Source organism: Microchirus variegatus, assembly GCF_963457635.1.
Source record: "Microchirus variegatus genome assembly, chromosome: 18".
NCBI classification, from domain to species: domain Eukaryota; kingdom Metazoa; phylum Chordata; class Actinopteri; order Pleuronectiformes; family Soleidae; genus Microchirus; species Microchirus variegatus.
In genome coordinates, this window is record NC_139819.1 from 567,108 (window position 1) to 588,137 (window position 21,030).

The 21,030-nt window shown below is 41.4% G+C and overlaps 1 protein-coding gene across 1 annotated transcript in view; it reads right to left on the reverse strand.

Moving 5' to 3' along the window:
• The window catches only part of unc5db (unc-5 netrin receptor Db), a gene marked incomplete at its 3' end in the record, with an annotated part of 251,619 nt that overhangs the window by 127,062 nt on the left and 103,527 nt on the right, over positions 1-21,030 (reverse strand). The window contains exon 2 of the mRNA XM_083905089.1: positions 12,239-12,454. Within this exon, the coding sequence (XP_083761215.1) occupies positions 12,239-12,454 (216 nt within the window). The remainder of the gene's footprint in view (positions 1-12,238; positions 12,455-21,030) is intronic.

Sequence of the window (21,030 nt, forward strand, 5' to 3'; positions counted from 1 at the left end):
AAGCGCCAGGAGCGCTGGAACTGATGAGTCAGGGGGACGGTTTTACACCCGGCAGCGCCCAAAGTCTGCTCTCCGTCTGAGATTGTCACGGCAAAACTCTGCGGGGAAGGAAGTGTGGTGGGTTTTTCTTCACAGTAGGAAATAGGACAGAGGTAACTGGAGGGGATAAAGCTGAGAAAAATACACCAACACTTAATTTACCCATCTCCCGAGGCTGACAGGGATCTGAGCTGGTGAAGACGAGCTGTTTTTAAGTCGTGTGCATAAATAAGAACGTCCAAAATTTACCTCATTGCATGGATTCAAAACACTTGTGCGATAATGTGTGGATTTATTCCTTTCAAAACCCAAATTAGCCATTAAAACGTTAAAGCTTATAAAAAAGATTGTAGCGTGAGAAAGCACAGATAATCGTCTTTACGATTCCCGTTGGCTCCAGAGAGAGTTTTTTTGTTTTTACAAAAGCAAGCTCATTCTCTCAGAACTTTACTTTTACAGGCCGCTCTAATTAGCTCATTGCGCAAACCACGCCTGGTGCTAAAAAACTGTTTTTTTGAATAAATTACATGAAATGACTGATGTTCCCAGATTTCAAGTGGAAAGCCAACAGAAAGATGTGATAAACAGATACAAATTTAGTATAAGGCAGCTGGAATCTGATAGCACTCGGCTTGGAAAAGTGTCAATTGTGGTTAGCGTAGCATAGTTAGCATCGGCTAGCTTCTTTGCAGTCATTACTTAAGGTGAGCTGGCAAGAACGAGACAAGTCTTCACATTTGCTTGACGTGTGTTTAACGCGGAAAAAAGTGTGATGCTATGTGTTAGCGTGTTGCTACATTCAGTATCAATCAAAGCATGTTGTATTATAGTCTTATTTTAAATTAAGATTTTTATACTGTATCATTTCCTTTTCCTAATTATACTTTTTACTTAATCTGAATCTTTATTGATCCTTCTACGTTTAAAACACTTTTTCTTTATGAGCATTTTGGGAAATTATTCTGAAACTTTCCTCTCGTACATTAAATTGTATGTAACGTTTTGGACTTTCAATATTTCCTCTCTTGGGTAATGGTTGCGTCTCTTCTCGCCGCTTTACCACAGCTCCGTGAGAAAACTGTTCACTTTGAAAGAATCTGAAGCGGCGAGGCCAGTTCCCGTTGCACTGCATCACTATAAAGACTGTCAGAAATGCGCGTCACGTTTAATCATACACCGCTTCATTACTGTTTCGTGTTCAGCCAGCGTGACCGGGCCTTTGACAGCAGATACCAGTAACTGGAGACTAAAACTGACAAATTCTCTCCATTCTCCCTCTGCAGATTTTCATTCTTGTGGTCATCGTGGGACACTTAAACTCCCCGCTGAATGGCAGGCTAATGAAATTCTCTGGCTGCAGCTCCTTATGGCAGGGGCGAGGCAGATTCCATTACAGGCTTTACGGACTGACACCCCAAACACTGCTGAGTCCAGCCCTAATCCTATATTGGCTGAAGCCTTGGTAATATTCTTTTCATATACTGGAGCTCCCCTTCGTATTTCTCCTCCTCCTCATCGTCGTACGTCTCAGATACATATCAGCAGAGTTATTAAGTTGAAGCGGCGAAAGATTTAACAGCTTTATCAATTTATCCAAGCTTGGAGAGAGGGATTTACTGTACTTGTGGAATAATGTGCCCGAAAAAACAAAAGGAAAGTCCACTGAGGGAGCGACAGTTATCATATATTATATTATAAATAGTGATGGCGTCAATGTTAACGCACATTAACACATGCCGTGTTTCCATGACGACTGACTGGAAAAAGACGATTGTTAAAATGAGTCTCTAAAGTAACGCTAAACTTCAAAACAGAGGCACACATACGCAGTGCACAGGTACGCTGGTTGTCCGTAGCGCTGCTCTTTTCGTTAAATAAACAGACCGCTCCAGTTCAAATGTAGGCGCGCTAACGGCGCTAAAGGAAGCTAATGCAGCTAACAGCGCTAACTGGTAAACGGTGCCTGGACGCGGCACATAAACATGACGTCACGCGCGTCTTTTTCCGGTCAGTCGTCATGGAAACGCACCGTGCGTTAATGTGCGTCAACGTTAACCGCCGCTAATGCGCTAACCTGGAAACTTGAATTTGATGAATACAGTCTCAGCTGCTGTCTGAATGTATGTGTTCAAGAATTTATATTATATATATATTATTATAAATTAATTATTAATATCAATATATATAATATTTTAAGGCCTAAAATACAGGCAAATGATGACCATCCATTGCCCTATTCGGGGTTTATTGGCCTATTGTACCTGAATGTCCTGCTCAAGATTACACTCAAGTGACGAGGTGAACTTAACTTAATATAACCACTGAATATCAAGTGTTTTTACTGAGGATTGTACACGTATGCAAATGTAAAAAGCAGGAAAATCACTATTTTTCTTTTTTAATCAGCATGAAAAGTCATAAAAATAATTCACACACACTAACAAAACAATTTCCTTGCCCTAACGTGGCCATTAAAGGGAACAGAGAAGAGAAATCAGACGCAGCTAAATGACAAAGTGGTGTGACATTATTGTGCCATAACAGCGATGGTGCATAAAGCGTCTGTTAATAATCCTAACATATCACGCTCGGGCAGGGACAGAAAATTAAGCAGAAAGCAATGCTGTCGTCTTTGTAAACAAAAGGCTTTTTTTTTTGCTCCAAGGCTTTTTTGCTTCCAGAGAAAGTGCACAGCTGTTTCCCCGCTGTGATCAGCCATTTTACAGTTTGCAGAGCTAATGCGTCTCACACAAGCAAGCACACTTTAGTGAGCGGGTTTGTAGCCGCCGCGGCTTGTTTTACACGGGCTACAACTCGACAACAATAATGTTGGGTTTCATGGGTTTTAAAGGTGCAGTGTGTGAACTTTTGTCGTTATTCCGCCTCTGTTTGGTTTGCGTGAACAGAAACAATGTCATATTAGCTTGCGTGCCAAGCTTCCTGGGAGAAAAATCTAAAACACTGTACTACTGTATATATGTATTATTAGATATATGATCTTATTGGGAATAAATCGGTGAGTAAAGTGAAGATGGCGGTAACAGTCAAAGCCAAACTATCGGGAACACTGCACTGCCCATTGCTAGTGCTAACATTATGCTAACACCCATTGACAACAATGCTATATTTAGCAGTTAGATTCCAGATTTTAATGTTTATCTCAAAGCCAGATTACGTCCATTTATGTCCCTCCAATCTCGTGTAAACTTCCAGTGACTCTCTGGAGTTATAGAAGATGCTGCAGGTCGAGAATAAAGGCTGTTTCCATACTCATAAATATCATGGCAGTGAATTATTAGGATCAGATATATTCAGTCTGTTAAGTTTTGCGATACATCAGTCAATCATAGTGAACTGAAAAAATAAGAATCTGGTAATTTTCCAGAACATGTGCCCTAATAACCTAATAATCTACTTCAGTGATTGACTTTGTGCCAACATGAGCTTGGTTTGATGTGGTTTCGAGTAAAAATAGACAGATCCATGCAGATATTCGTTATCGTGACTAAAAATACAGCATCTTACCACGTTTACGCCTCAATCCGCTTCATAAATGACACGATCTGCATCACCCGCAGGTCTACTTTGTGTTTAGTGCTAATTAAAAATGCAAACACACCACTGAGCAAAGTCTGGCTGTGCACTTTTATCTTCTTCGAATCTTCAAATGTCCAGCTGAGTGCATATTAATACTTTAATAGCCACAGTGAATCATGGCGTGAAAAACACATAGCAGGTGATAAATCATTTTTTTATCATTTATCACTCTCACAGGGCCACCTCTCAACACCTGACACACACATAAAAAAGCTCCAAGTTTGAAGCAAATCTGTCTCTAGTTTCAGACAAAGTTGTGAATTCCCTGTTCACTTCCCATCAAACACACATCCGACTTCCCCGAGCAAAAGGACTTTTATGTTTCTGTTTTAAATGTGGCATGTTGTTGGCTTATGCAAATTTTAAGGCAGTGTAAAGTGATTTGTGCTGGTGACCAACAAAAGCCTGCTCGGTTGTCAGCGCTGCAGTATTTCACTGTTGTTTTATGGGCAGGTTATCAGGATTGTAATAAACAAGAACATAGGTGGGTGTGCAACATGCCCACACTTTGATTTTTACACACACACACACACACACACACACACACACACACACACAAGACGCTTGACTGGTTTCCGCTGACTACATGATGAAGCTATAAAAATCCACAACATTGGAATTGTTCCCGCATTATAATTCAATTAAGTTTGTTCCCAAACACAAAATATACTGTATATATTATCCTTTTTGTATAGGTAACACAAGATGGCACTGTGGTTACTCAACCATTTACTCATTTAATCATATAATCAACTTGTTTATTCCTTGAAAGACTCCAAAAAAACAGTGCTGTGATTAATTAAAGAGTGTTCAGTTCAAACCCTTTGAGTCATGGCACTTTACACAGTGACCTTATTTTCACACCAATAAAACTCAAGAGTAGTGGATTTGAAAACTTCCTCAAAGTCACAGAAAGGTTCCTTAGAATGAGGTCACATCATGAGACCTCACTGTGGGACTGTCCCAATGTCCAGAACATGTCAAACTCTACGGTGGACCAAGTCCTTCTCACTGCACATTTACAGTCATGCACCTGAAGTACCCACAATCCTTTTGTGTGCTAAATGGCGGGCGACAGCTGAATATTAATTTAAATATCAAGGATTTTGAATTGTCCACTGTAAATTTGTGAACACAAAAAGTCAGAAATCAGTGTGAGAAAAAGAAAAAAAAGAAAAAGATACAAAACAACAAACAAGCTAGCCATCGTTAGCCACTGCTAGCAGTTGATAACAACACTCTACATTATTAAAAATTAAACTGACTTTACATGAAACAAATAAGAGAGAAGTCCAATTAACAGTAAAAGCAGAAGAAAACTTTCCAAGTTGGAAATCCGACATAAGTTTTGCCATCAATTCTCAAACAACAAAGTTAACTTCAGCTGCAATGGTTATGTTTGTTAGCCAGTGTTGCTTGTTAGCATAAACATCAGAAAATACCGTACAAAATGTAAGAAATTAAAACAGTGTGCACTTAGCTTCACTTTAATGTCCATTTGACTTTTCTACCAAGTTGATGATTTGAACGCAAATCTATCAGTCAATCAATGACGTAGTGATGCACGCTAGCTAGCCTCTGCCTCGTCTCTACACAGGAAGGATCGTTGACTTTGAGAAGCTATATCGACATTTAAGCTGCCATTCCTACGATGATACATTTGTGTTTTGGTTTTTTGTGCAGGATCATTTACATCGCATTCGTGTCACTTTACTAGCACAATGTCCCTGTTGCCTCTGTCTGTCTGGACACAACGCAAATCACTTCCTGTGTGCAGTGCAGGAATGTCACCGGGCTACACAAGAAAAATCTAGATATACGTTTGTATTTATTATTACTTCCACACTGCCGTGTTACGTTAATATTCATGATTATTTTCATGGTGCTGTTGCAGCGCCTTGTGTTTCTCTTATTCTTATATCCTGACCCTCAACGATATAAAACACCAGGTGGCGTTGGGAGGCGCGAGTGGGAGGAGGAGTGGCTGCAAAAAAACACCCAACATCATAATAAACACAACAACAGTGTAATGTAATGCTTTGCACACCACAATTCAACGGCACGGCAGAATTCAGCCTCCAAAGATGACCATAAAATTGATCAACGCCTCCCCGAAACACAGGAGCTCAACATTATAAACTTCGGGAAGACGGAATTCATCGGAGCGCCGTCATATTCCACCACATTAGTTTTAGCTAGGTGTTTGTAATAAACTGGCAGTGTGTGCTTTGCAGATATTTTATAATCTTCTGTGGCACACTCAAACTGCTGCACAGAGCATTGGAATTGAGACCAGCAGCGCCGAGGCTTTGTCCTGATTTATTGGACAATGCATTTTCTCCCACAATTCACGGCGGGCCTGGAGATAAAAACCTCCTGTGGAAATTTTTATCTAATTCCGCCACTGCCTGTCAGCTTTTGTAATTCAATACGTCTTAGTGAGCATGAAAATAGGTGGGCATAATCTTTTTCAATACACAATAACACGTTTAATGGATAATTCTTCAGGATATTCTCATAATTGCACGGCGCAGCATTGGGTCTGTGGCCCTTGAGAATGAGGGAAATAATCATGATTATTTCTGTCCCCTGCATATCTCTTGCATTGTTAAGGTGATGTAATATTTTGTCAGTGACCTGGTGAGAACTCCATCGCAGACGAAAACGATATCTTTCTCTCGTGTGCCGTCGTCTACAGTGAGGTGCGTGAACCGGGGGCCGGCGAGAAAACAAATCAGGGAAAACCCACCCAGCGTTCGCCTCACGCCGTTATATATCATCAGTCTGTGATACCATTGAGTGCATTCCAGTGGCGGTTTGTGATAAAGTGTCTTTGGCATCTCCATTTCCCCTCCGCCCGCCTCATCTACGTCTACTTCACTGCTACATTTCCCAGAATGCCTTTCAGCGACTGGGGTGTGCGTGTGAAGGGTTTGTGAGCAAATAAATTGTTGTTCTATGTTGTTTTGTTTTTTTCCATGAGCCGGCTGCTCTGTAAACACAGCGGTGTGTGTGTGTGTGTGTGTGTGTGTGCGTCTACTACCTCAAAATGCCAATTGCCCTGTAGCTGCATTGCATTGTGGGTGATGGAGAAGACTCTTTTTCTTCTATGATGTCTTTGTTGTTGGAATATTTCAAGTCATGCATCAAAATCTCATGAGGCGTCACCGCGATGACCAATCAGGGTTTTATGAGTTGCATCCAGGCACTCTGTGACACGTCTACGACTTCTAATTTCATTTAAAATCCAAGTCGTTTCAGCCATAATCGTTGGTGCAAAGAAAATAGCCGCTCCTCCACTTTTCTCTTCCAGCAGAAAAATGGATGGGCTTCCGGGAATAGCATCTAGTGCAAATTGCACAAAAATGATCCTGCGGGGAATTACATGTGATAGATGTGAGGTGACATATTATGTGTGAACACACGGCGATGCTGAGACGGCATTTTGGTAACAAACAAACCAGAGTTGCCACACTCGCACCACGTGCACGTCAGGAAACTATCGGGGGGGGGGAAATCCTCTTTATTTGCCTCGTGAGATTCTCGAGTCGTCACCTTTTATCCAATTCACCTGCATGTTGTGTTCTTTTCAATTAAAAAGTGACAGAAAAGTAAGCTTCCCTTTCAAAATGCAAAACAGCCAAGCCTCAAGCGCTTAGAGAAGGTTTATTTATGCTAAGGCTACAGAAAAAAGCAAGAACCCATCTTCAATTTCTTCCAAGAAAACTATGTAAAGGTGACACACTGGCCCTTTAAAACATGCTGCTTCAACACTTGTTGGTGGCTGTGCCTGATGGAAAATATTTCAAGAACATCAAAGAAAAAAGACAATGAATTTATGATGGATTGATCAATTGATGGACTGACTGATTATTTCATTGTCCTTCACAAAAGTCCTCAACCTTCATTGGATAACAGGACATCAAGGAATTTGGTTTACAGCCTTCTCTCCCTGGTACAGACTGATGAGATGCTTCTTTAACATTCCAAGGCAGGACTTGCTCATGGAGCCTTTTTCTAGTTTCCATGTGTGACTGATAAAATGTTTGTGTACCGAAGGCTGAGCGTCAGCTAAGGTTCCACACCAAAACCTGAAGGTTACAACAACACAAGCAAAGATTCCTAAGGTGCCGTGTCCTTCAATTTCTCAGAACACTGCAGAGCGACATTCAGGTGAACTTGCTGAAATTCAATCTGCAAAGAGCTGCATGCGTTGTTTTCATATAGATCCATAAACAATGTGATCAATATTCATGCACACAGTATGCAGTGTTGCCCATCCTCATGCGTTATACAGTGCACAGTGCAGACACACACACACACACACACACACACACACAGTCATCTCCCCTGCATCTGCTGCAGGCGAGCTCAAGGACATTGCCGGATTTATCAGCGCGAGCAATTCATCAGGATAGTTGGTAAATAAAAGATGCTATCGCATGCTCCTGCTGGCATTGAGGGCTCTTGTCCTAATCAATAACATTACAATTCTTCACTGATCTCCTTCCCTGATTAGCCAGACTAATCCAATACACAATGTAGCTGTCAATTAGTGAGGCAGGACAAATCCCTCCCGTTAGGATCGCCCTTATCTGCCATTTCGCTTCTTAACCACTGATTTAAAACTGCAATGCAAAACTTTCTTTCAGGGAAACAACAAACCAACAGCTACATTCAAACCATTGTCAAAAGAGTTCATGCAATAACGATTGCAATAACATTGCACGAGTAAAGCGAGACACCTTCAAGTCGGTTGGAGTCCGACCGAAAACACAAAGACGCATCCATTAAAAGTTTCAGAAGTGAATTATACTCCTCAAATTTAATTCTCAATGGTCAAAATATAGAGGGGGTTTTGACCAGAGTGCTGTTGTCTTTGCAGGGATAGCAGCCGTAGCAAGGAAGACCAGACCGCCATCTCCACGGCCACTTCTGCCAGCTCCTCTGGGGGGCTCCTAAGGCGTTTCCAGGCCAGCTAAGAGATATAATCCCTCCATGTGACCCGGGTCGACCATGAGGCCTCCCCCTGAAAGGACATGCCCAAAATACCCTAATGCCAATTGGACAATTACTCATGTTAGGGTACTTGTGTGCACACTTGCATGTGTCTTGTAACTCAAGAGGACACTTTTTGTCCATTAGGGCACCAGGGGGACGCTGGTTCGCCATGATTGTTTAAATAAACCTTACTTTTTGGAACTTTTTAGGACATAGTTAAATATTTTTTCAACTACATAAAATGCTTGATTGACTGAAAGAAAGACCATAGATGTTGTTTTGTTTCCAGCATGCTAATGCTAATGAAATGGCACAATAACACAATAAAGAGGATTCACCCAAAGTTACACACTGCAGCTTTAAGGCAGTGAGGACATTCTTAGACTCCTCTAATTGCTAATTCCACATGGGCCAGCAGATAGCGAGGAGATTTAACTTAGCATGGCAGCTAAAGTATCGGGAGGTCCGTGCACAGGGACACAGTGAGTTAAGATAAAATGGCTTGTAATTCTTCATCTCCCTTAAATGAGACATGGGAGACAGTGGAGTGGCTAAGTGAGAAAGAGGAGCATAAGGGGCAGGTTCATGCTGTCACTCAGTCGGTTAAAAAAAACAAAAAACAGCGATGGCAGCAGGCACTTAAGCGACGCGGGAACGCTGATGAACAAGCCGAGCCTAATTTGAGTTAATGAATATGAAATATGCATCAAATGTCCCTTTTCAAGATGATGGAGGAGGAGGAAATGGAGCTGCATTAACTAGTCCATGTTTAGCTTCTGCACGCTGATTATACCGTGGACGCGTTTTCTCAAATTGTCAAGTTACACACATTAGAGCTCGGGATTACACGGTTCACACACTCTCGCAAGGTAGCTGTTAAGTTTTTGGAGGAGAAAAAAAAAAAAAACTGATATCATCAGAATAATTTAAAAGAAAAATGTCACAGACGCATAAAAAATACATGAAGGCGTTGAATTATTCAGCTAGCAACATAAGGGTCACCCGAGGACTTTGACCTCATCGTGACCTTAAATCCTCAATCATGCCCCAGTCTGTATTCATTTTCGTGCACACTAATAATCCAATAATGGCGATATTGAAGCTGCGTCATCCAACAATGGGCCGTTTTCATGGCAAACATTTAACCGTCATAGCACAAAAAGCACATTAACTCTGGCTCAGACCCATCAAGAGTCGCAGTGGAAAAACGACAGGAAGGTCAGCGTGAACAATACCACGGCCTTATTGGAAGCCGAAAGGAATGCAGTCATTATAAAACGGTGTTAGATTAGTGTTTCAGGCCAAGTTTAGTGGAAATGTCTACAGCAGAAGTACCGTTTAGCTGTTTACACACTGCACAGACGGACATATTCTTGAGCTGAATGTGTTGAAAAGTCAGCTAACTGTATCACACTGATGGTCCAGTGAATGACCAGTTGCATACACTAAATTGCACCTTACAAAAAAGAAAACAAAGACAATCAAAGCCGCCATTTAACCACTGTTTTAGCTAAAGCTAAAAGAATATGCTGCTGCCCACTATCAAGTTTCAATTTTAGGCAGTCCAAGGGATACTTGTGGGCACTGCTGCCACCAAACAAGTATACAGACATGTTTGTTTTGCGATAGCAGCTACACTACATGGACAAAGGTACTTGGATGCCTGACCGCTGAATCACAGCTTCCTCAAGATTTTGAAATGTTTCCAAGGGAATTTGTAGAGCATTCATGAGGTCAGGCACCGATGTTGGACAGTAAAGTCTGGCTCACATTCTCTGTTCCACAGTTCATCCCAAAGGTGCTCGATGGGGTTGGGGTCAAGTTCTTCTCCCGCACAAAACTCGTTAAACCAAGTCCTTGCTTTTGGGAACTGGGACACAGTCAGGTTGGAAAAGGGCATTGTTCAAAATGTGTTGGTATGCTGAAGGGTTAAGATTGTCCTTCATTGAAGATAAGAGGCCTACAGCCCAAAGCCTGGATTCAACAGTGCGGCCTTGATGCAGGTGGTTTATCTGAAATTTGACGATCTCGTCTTCGCTCCTTCGCTGTAGTCGACATCGCACATGAAGCGAAGCCGGGTCCCACGTGACCAAGTGAACTTTTCTTCGCACTTTTTCCCCACCGCATAAAAGAGCAGTAAACAATTGAAGCGCCAAATTTAATTCTGCCATTATCAAGCTCACAACAATTTCACAGCACAGCAATCACACCATAATGAACTTCCAGAAGCAATTAAAGCCTGTTTCCTGTGGAGGAACCTTCATGAATACCAGGCCTCATTCTCTCTCTCTCTCAGAGCCTGTAATCACAGAGTATTCCAGCCGAGGAGTCACACAGGCTTTGTTGTTTGCCAGAAACTCCTGGAGGAAGCCTCTGTCAGGTCGACTTTAATCAACATGCTTCCACCTGATGAAAGCTAATGGGACTTAATTGGAATGGCACGCTGCCGCTTCCCTCAAACTTCAAATCATAACCTACACCTGGTATTAGCTGAACATGTGTTAGCCGGAGACCTTGTTGAAAGAGCATTCACACATTATTTTAATGTTTCCAGCTACTTAGCAACTCTCCTCAGTGATTAACCGCGTCAGTGACCACGGTGGATTTCTTTCGTCTCACGCAGACTCATACTTCATGAACACAAAAAAACAGGAAATGGTGCAGATGGGGGGGGGGGGGGGGTGTAAGGCCAATGATGCAACACACACTGATAAATGATCATGAAAATGAGTGCAACAGCGTTTAGAACAAAATGAGATTTATTGAGGCATAAAAAAAAAAAAAAAAAAAAGCTATTAAATTTTTTTTTACAGCGCAAGACTTAATATGAGCTAATATCAGGCCAACGAAGCATGTGCTCTACTGGGACGGATAAAGAGAGTGATGGTCAGGCTGGAGCGTGAACCGTTAGCGAGTTGACGTGAACCATTTGTGCCAAATTTAGAGAGATTCTCTGCACATCACAGATAGAGATGGAGAGAACTGATACGAATCAATACTAAAAACAATTAGATATTCCTTTTCAACAAACCGTGTAAGACAGTGGTTTTGTTTGGCTAAATACCTTGTGTCAGAGAGTGTTATGCTTCTCTTGAAATCCCAAAATTGACGCTATGAAAACTAGTAGCAGCCAAACTTGACAACAAAAGACGGAAGCACAGAAAATACCACCATGGTATAGAAAATGGTGGTTCTTCCTTGGGTTCCAGTAAAGTGATTTCCGAGGAAACGGTGACCTTGAAATGTATCATTTCATGCCAGATTTAAAATACACCCTGATGTTATTGAGACATCACAACTGGGGACAGATGGACAGACGAGTATGGATGGACACAGCTGTTGCCAGCAGCAGGTACAAAAATAACAAACAGTGGATCATAACTGAGGAAGCACAGGCTGAGGAGTTTAGTTTCTGGTAGCCTCTGATCAAGCACTGCCTGTCTTTTTTTCCTGCCTTTTCACATCAAAACATTCATTCAAATTCTACTACAACTTTGTTGAATTCCACAAAAAACAGCCTCAGTATCTGCAGAATGATGCCTGTGGTAACTAAAAGGACATCCAGATGATTGACTTATCTCATCATAGCCGTATCACTTACCGGTGTTGAGGTCCTTGTACTCCTGGGAGAAGTGCTCGTTCTGGTGCACCCATTCCCCGTTGCATTTGAAGAAGATCTGTAAGGCAGGCGTGGCTCGACAGCGGAGCTTGATGGGGTTGCTCTTGACGATGTAGGCATCCTCCGGCTCCTGGATGAAGTGCGGCAGCGTTCCTTGCACCGAAGGAAGGGCCTCAGCACCTGCAACACCCGCAGCACCTGCAACATCAAACACCTAGGTTTACTTCATCTGCCCATACTAAAGTCTCACAACCTTTCACATTTAAAGACTTAGATTGAAGACAGACTATATTTTTGCCTCGATCCGTTGGCTCATGTCGTTTTCACAAGACTTCTGTACAGTATGGCACTTTTTTGTTGCGTTTCCATTAGGAATATAACCAAAAGAACCAGCCCCAACTGTTCCATTTTCCGTTCCCTTATATTGGGGTACGGTACAGGTGGAGCTAAACCCACAACAGTCACTTGAATGGGTGACAGAAAAGCATCAACGCCTACCACAAACGCACCTGTACGACATCAGGCTACGTATCTCGTGTCGCTAAAAGCATTTAAAACAGCCTGAATTCTAACCATCTTACATGAGGCAATCAAGGTGACAGGAGGTGCAACTCCAGCAAAACTCTCCTACTTTTATTCCCAAACATGAGGGGAGAATGTTTTCTGTGAGACTGAAGTCATGTGAGAATTGTTTGGTGTTTACAGCCGACATAAAGACAATTACTGAAACAAACAACGAGAAGACTGAACAAAAACAAAGGGCAATAAAGTCCGTTGCAGTTGGACACACAAGTCAGTGACAAACATTTGTTTTTGACTAACAACGGCACCAACAGCAGCGGCTTACAAATGTAAAACGAATGCTTAGTGGACAAGACTTTTTTTGAATTCCCATTTATCAAAAGCTAACACTCTGTAGAACGGCAACATTTACACAAAGTACAATTCGTTCCCCATTCAAGCAAAACTATTCTCCTCAGAGCAATTTGTGGATGAATGAAATCACAGCAGACCAAGTAGAGAGGAATTATAAGAGGACTGATTACCTAAATTGCAGCTGTGGAGTCTGAATGCATCCTATCTCAGCCACAAGGCTTCAAACGCACAAACACACACATATACACACAAAAACAAAAACAGTCTTTGTGCCATGGCCAGTGTGCCACCATCTCACACAATTCACAGCAGGTTAACCCTGTTCCTTCCACCGAGGCAAGGATCAGGCCCTTCTCTCTGTATGTGTTCTTACATACATTAAATACACATATGCTCTGGTTTTAACCTTTTAGATGTTCAATTACACTATTGACCCCATGGTATGAGCTGTTTTTATGATAAAAAAGTGTATAAATGGCTCAGTTTGTGTGTAACGTAGAGTAGCACAATGCTTAATGAGCAACTGTCAGAAGTACAGGAGCGCCACCTATCTATCGATCTGTCAAATTCAAGGATGCACTGTGTTGAAACGAAGTACCAACGACAAGAGTTAGCATGTCTAGCATTGGTGAAATCTATACGACAGGCAAGCTACCAAGGCAGATAACATGGCTAATAAACAAGCTAACATTAGCTAGCTTCCTCCTAACCTTTGAGTATATGCATCTTTCTGTTCTATATTTGTTTTATTATTATTTTGAGCATTTTCAATGAATGGAAACGGATAATACAAAAGTTACGCTTGAGAGGGGCCGTAAAGTGGGCATGCTAATAAATGTGATGTGACACAGATCCAGAGAGTTAAAGGTGACATTTGAAAATCGTTTGACCTACACGTACCTGCACAGCTTCCACGTTTCACTGCACAGGGAAAGTGGGAAACGTCGATAACAGATGGAAGCGGCTAACGGAACGCCGTCATGTATGTAACAGCTACTGCTGCGTTTAATCTGCATCAAGAAGTTGCACCTTCTTATTCTTGCTCTGTGCTGACCTCCACTACCACTACTACTACTACTACTACTGCATCTACTGCTTATGTCACCATTATGTACCTAAATGAACCCGTTTAAGTACAATTTAGTATCCTAAAAGATACATATATCTATGGAATACTATGGCAGACAACTGTACACGCTGATTTGGTATGAATCTGTTCATTATTTTTGATAAACAGAGACAAAAAATGAAAAAGAATTGTCCAATTTGACGCTTTCTTGCATGAAGAAAAAGCAAATGGCGTTCACATACAACACACAATAGTTTTTTCCAATTTGTCACGTATATGTCCATGCATGTGTGTCACTATTAAAATAACAGAATCGATATGAAAGTGTTGTTAGATATCGTTACTAAATGCTGCAGTACCATGAAGAGCATCATACTACACAATCTCACAGTCACTGGTCTAAAGCAGTCAGAGAAAGAACTACTTTAGTTTGAAGGTACAGTTCCCCGCTCCACATGGCGTCGTGTACTTGTCTCCTCTGAGTAAAGCACATGCAGAGCTCTGCAGGGTTTGAGGAAATAAGGAACAGGATGTTTGTGATCCTGCTTCCCCGAATGACGCCTCGGTGCCATCAAGGCGTCTCCAGCTAAGCTATTCAGCGCCGTAAAAGCTCATGAAAGCCATTACACCCCACCATCAAATCCAATCCTGTCGGCCCACCCCCCCTGAAATCGAATCAGCCGCCTCGCCACCTCTCCTCAATCAATGTTGTCCTTGTTAAATGGGTAAATGAATGGGTGCAGGTGTAAAGAGGAGGATAAAACAAACAGGGGGCACTGGATGGATGGACAATAATGGGCCGGACATTACTCACCGCCGGACACGCGAATGTCCTTTATTTTTAAAATACGGCCACTTCCTTCCGCTACTAAAACCGCCATTACACTTCAGCTGCCTTTGTGTTCAATACTGGGTGGGAAAAACGGGGATTTTAAAGGGCTGCTGCCACTGTTTTCTGATGACAATGCTGCATTAAGAGCTATGATAATTGACATGACGTAGATTTCCTTTGTGTTGGGCTGCGGAAACGGTGCTCAAATGGAAGGCACATTTGAATTTGAACAGATAATGTTTTTTGTTTTGTTTTTTTTCTTTCCACTGAGCAGAAAAAGCACATTTTACTCAAGCATTATCAGTTTCCTGTTTTAATAACCTTGATACATAAATTATCATGTACTGTATTAATAGAATTGATTAACATCATGCAGGTTGTGTAGAGGGCTCAGATGCACAAGTTTCCCCCAACAGCAACAGCCATTCTTCTTTGTGCTTAATTAGTTATAATCTAATTGTTTACCTGTCACACAAATAAAGAGATTCAACATGGGAATTATTAGCAGAAATGAGCAGTTTGCATGACCTCCTGTTGCCTCCAAAAAGAAAAGAAGAATCAAAACATGTGACCTGACTTTAAAAAAAAAGGAGGAGGAGCAAAAGTTAGGGACCGTCTCAAAAGTGCAACAAGACCAATCAAACTTTCACACTTTTATCAGTGGAGATTTTTTTCTGCATTTCACCACTATCAACACTTCCTGCAGTGTTAATATCACCCAGCGTGTTATTATAGTTTCTCTATTTATACAGTTTTCTTAATTACAATTCCAAAAAGATATGTGAGCAAAAGTTGCACAAAGCAATTAACAGAATGCTAATTCGTACGATCGAGGCGGAACATTCTGAGCAAATTCTATACTACAGAGGTGTAAACATCGCTGTGTAGAAATGTTGCAAGAATCTTGTTTGTGCTGCTAAATAAAGAACACAGTTGGTTAGAACAACAACTGTGTTGTGTAGGTGTTTTAATTATGATTACATTGTGGTTGAGATATTGCTTTAATTGATCGTGCAGTGGTGTTTCATCGTCATATTTTAAGTCATTTCTCTCCACTACAGGTTTGTTGTTGACAGATAGAATAACTAACATGTGATACAAACCCTCGTGAAATTACACTCAACAGTAGCAATTTACTCATAACCAACGAGAATGACAGATGGAAAATAGCCGTCGAGCAGATGGAGATTGGATTATTTGATGCTGCTATATGTCGGTGGATTAGAGGGAATAAACTGGATGATGCGTTCGGGGACAGTAAACAAAATCAATTTATTTATCTTGGGCGACGCAGAGGAACTCGGCCCAGTGCACAAATCTGAGGCCAAAAAAATCGACTTTTGTCACATTCTCAATGTCTTCCCCACCCACGTCTTTTTTTCTGTTCTTTTTTTTTCTTTGATACATTTACAGCCAATTATGTATGGGAGTCATGCGTGGCATTTAAACAAACAAACAAACAAACAAAGGCACAAACAACAAAGGCAAAGTGCTGGGAGGAAATCAATGTGCTGGAGAATTCCCGTTGTTTGAACATCGCAGGTGGCGGCGCAAATTTGAGCCGAGGTTTCGCTCTCACGGCGTCTGCGTTTTTCTTCTTCTTCTTCTTCTTTGTCCATATGTACGTCCATGGCCACATGCCGAGGGAGGCCATTACAAACAAACACACATAATGAGGTCGCCTTCATCTCAGCCCTGTGATGTACTGTAGATATTATACTTCCAGTTCTTTCATTTCCTCTCTTTTCTTGATCTGATCTTGAAGCAAATTGGTGGACTTTTAAAGATGGTTGTACTTTTGTGAAAACCTGGTGTGACCCAGACGCAGTTCCACGTCTATACCACGCTCATGCCCGACATCAGAGGAGCGGAGAATTGTCGAATCGAGGACTTGGCGTCTTCATAAAAGTTATCTCACGGCGTTTTTCACGGCGTCCATTCTCAAGTCTAATAAGCTGTTTTCTAATGAGTTTGACTATTCTTAAACTCTACAATGAAATCTTTTAATTTAAACCATTTAAAGGCTTCAAATTCATATGTTAATATCAACGATTAGTGTTTTCTTTTCTTTATAGGCTATATAAGACCATCAGGCTTTGGAGGATTTGAGTGAATTTGAAAAGCAGGAACCACCATTAACCACCCTAATGTGCTATTCAATTTGAATATTTATTTATTTCCCTCCTTTATCTCTCCAGCTTGTTAAATACTGATAATGAACATCAGAAACAGAAGCAAAAAAACAGCTTTTATTGCCTTCAGGAGTTTTGCATGAAGCAAGCTCCTCGCACTATTTAAAGCACAGTTAATGCTTGGGCCGCGTAATCTTCCTCATCACCGAGCATTCTCGCTCTCCTCGGCTAATTGCTGCTGTGATGAATAAAAATAGTCTGACATCACCGAGGCCCGGGCGTTTCCCCCGTCAACGGTTCCCCCTTCTTTTTACTCGTCGCAAAAAACGAACTAATGATGTGCGATGTCCTCTCCTCTTAATGTTTAAACATTCAGCAGCACATTCAAAAAAGGTAGCAGATAATTGGAACAAGGTGACAATCCACGCTCCATAAACCCGGCGCTGTAGCTGCGGCGGCCGGCCTCATAAATATCAGCCCTAATGAAGGAAACGACTGCGGCACCAATAAGTCACTTATTTCCTCATTACGCTGGTTAATTTTAACGCCGCCTCTAAAATGCTCCCGCGCCCCTATCTGCTGCCACTCACAGGTTTCCACACGACTTCACATGAGGCCTCGGTGCAGTGGACCAACAGCTGATAAACGCCCCAGGTGTCAATCTGCATATTACAGGGACAACGGAGCGACGGCGGTGTCAGCGCGGGCCGAGGCTGACGGGGAAGCAACGCTGGACTACACAAATTTAAATCAACAATCTCTGGAGGACATGACAGGGCGACGACAACAACAACAGCAGCAGAGGCCTCTTTAAATAAACATGCAGGGGACAGATCGAGAGGACCCACGTACAGAGTCACGGAGCGAGTCTGGCTAATTTCAGACCTGCAATCCAGACAGGGTGTCCAGTCCAGGGCCGTATCTATCGAGCTATGCAACTGTCAAACTACAATGGAGAGATTTCAACCCTTTAGATGAGTGGTTGCCAAGTCCAAGACAAAACAGGCCTCCCAACGCCAAACCCTGTCCATGCACACACAACTAAAGAATAAAGATTATAACTAGGACTAGGAGTAGAGCAGTTCCCTGACCTCACTTTTGAATCCGCAAAACCTTTTTCGACAACTTTACATAGGGTGCGTAGGGTAAAATGGACGACTTCCTGTCAATTTTGCCGTTTTCACCTTATGGGGGCACTATAACGCCCTTGAGCAACACCAGACCTGACCTCCATGCCAAGTTTCAAGAGTTTTTATGCACATTAACCACCTCAAAAATGACCGCAAAGCCATGGATATAATAATAATCTGAAGGATACCAAAAGGTTCCTCTCACAAAATGCAAAAATAAACAGTGTATGTAGATAAAAAACTGTCCTGTGCTTCCATAAAACCAACACCAAGGTACAGTAACTCTTGAGATATTGCATTGTTTTCTCTTTTGATGCCTTGGTGAGTCTTTGGTACTTCTACGTTTCTCAGACGTGATATTTTACGGGAACAGGAACGTGATCAGGTTCTCTCGATCTCTCGATCGATGACCCAATGAGACTTGCTCATGCAGTAACGGTCACAGAGGTTCAGAGGTCACAGAGAACCTCCCATTTGATCTCTGGTGCCACCCTGAGGGAGGCTTGGAGCCCAGATTTGGAAGCATGGATTTAGATGATCCACGAAGATCACAATCTTAAGCTTAACAGGCTACAGTCATGATAACCGCTCATATTGTTAAGTTGAGCCACTCTAGCAAGTTGCACAAGTTTTTGTGTGCGAGTCCCCAGGTTTTTAAAGCAGGAAACCCAACAATAAGGGTCAATCACCATACAAATGTCAGAAATCACTTCATAAACTGTGTATACAACACATTAAGCACCTCCACATGCTCAAATAGCATCTTTTCCCTGAAGTACAATCCTTAACCTGATAAAAATGTCATTTTATTTTTGCTAAAATATTGCACAAATTTGCGGCCTACAATAATAATTCCCCAAACCCACATGACTTTATATCCGGAGCACTTTGTAGCAGCGTCTAATGAGACGGCAACAGGAAGCTGGAAGCATGTGGGCGAACAAATGTACTCCCATAAGCAGCAGCGAGTGTCCTAACAGGCAGCCAGCGACGCCACTTTATCATCTTATTTCCTAAAATAGTGAACAGAGTCTTTATTTAGCTGCACCGCAGACAGAAAGAAAGAAGCACACTTTCTTTATTAGGAAGACCTTTTTCTCTTGTTCCTTGTCTCATTTGGGCAGAAGCAGCAGAGACGCAGGTGAAACAGGTGAAGTGACGATAACAGGTTTACGGAGCTGCCGTCGTTACTCTGTGGGCGCAATAAAGAGTAAAAGGCCACTAATGTCCTTTATCAGATCACCTGTTTTTCTGCTGACGGTAACAACCACAGTGCACAGTCCACTCGTAGATTAATTGTCCCGTTACAGAGTCATTTTTCCTGCTGGAAAGGTGGAAATGTTCATACTTAAATTGTTTAATTCCCAGTCCTCCTTTAAGAATCACTCGAGTAAATCAGAATGTACTCGTCTACTTTCTTAATTTTTCATTAAATTCCTCACGGATCGGATTTAGTCTGAAAACAATGTTTTAAGTAAGTAAAAAAAAAATATCGGACGATAATATCCTGAACTCTTAACTTGAGTTTTTTTTGTCTAATCACGTCATGATGAGATAAATAACCCGCGTTACATTAACATCTGTCAGCCGACGTGTAATTAAATGTTTGTATTTATGTGATAAATAGATTTATTGAGCTTCGTTCCCACATGAATAAGTCATTAGTGTCACTAAATCAAGGCTTTTCTATTCACTGCTGCCCTTTATGTCCTTAATTTATTCACGTATTCTATTTTTTTTTGGGGGGGGGGGGGGGGGGTATTCAGCGAGGTTCTTGAAACGGTTTCGTCCTCTCATCTAAAATACTTTTTTCCCCAGTTCTGGTTTTGATGTGCGAGTCCCCTTGGGGTCATTAACATCATCATCATCATCACCACATGAGTCGTTTAGGTCACCTCGGTTTAAGACCCCGATTGTCAGCGACCGACAAACCAATTCACACCCGTACGACTTTAACGAGTCACATGACGACAGTTATGGTAATGACCCAAAAGGTGTCACCACGGCTTTAAACCGTTCCGTCGTCAACTGACAGGATTTGTCACGTGTACTGGTCATTATCGTAACTCTGAGACTGTTTATAATTCATAATTATGACTTCTTAATCTTATGATTATGACTTTTTACCTTAAAATGATCACTCGTTATCTCACATTTCAACTTTTTATCTTCTAATTATGACTTTTTATCTCATAATTATGACTTTTTCTCAAATGTAAGCACAGATCTGTGTTTTGTATCATTATCACACTCAAATTAGGACAAATATAAGCTATAAACCGAGGTACGTTATGTCAAGCACGACTGTGTTAAACACTAGGAGATGATGTTAAATTTAAAACAGCATAAATTACATATACTCTATATGTACAAATATACAAAGAAAGAAATACTTTAGAGACCGGGAGGGAGATGAGAATCTAAGAAGGGTAATTAAGCAACATTAAGAGGTTATGTTTAGGGAGCTGATTTATAAATTTATTGTTAAGCTGTGCATTTATCTTGTTTTATTTAGTCACTGGGGGAGACTGCCTTGTTTTAATGTTTAATTAAAATATCAACAGTAAAAAAAGAAGGGAGTAGGACTGTTTTTGAAGTATAAACTTCTTTGTTTGTGCATCTTTTTTTTTTTTTTTAAATACACTGATGTTTTCTGTTTGACATAAGTTCTTTCATTCAGATTCCTTCGTTCAGATTGATTGACAGATGAATTCAGGCTCAGTGCTGCTTAAAAT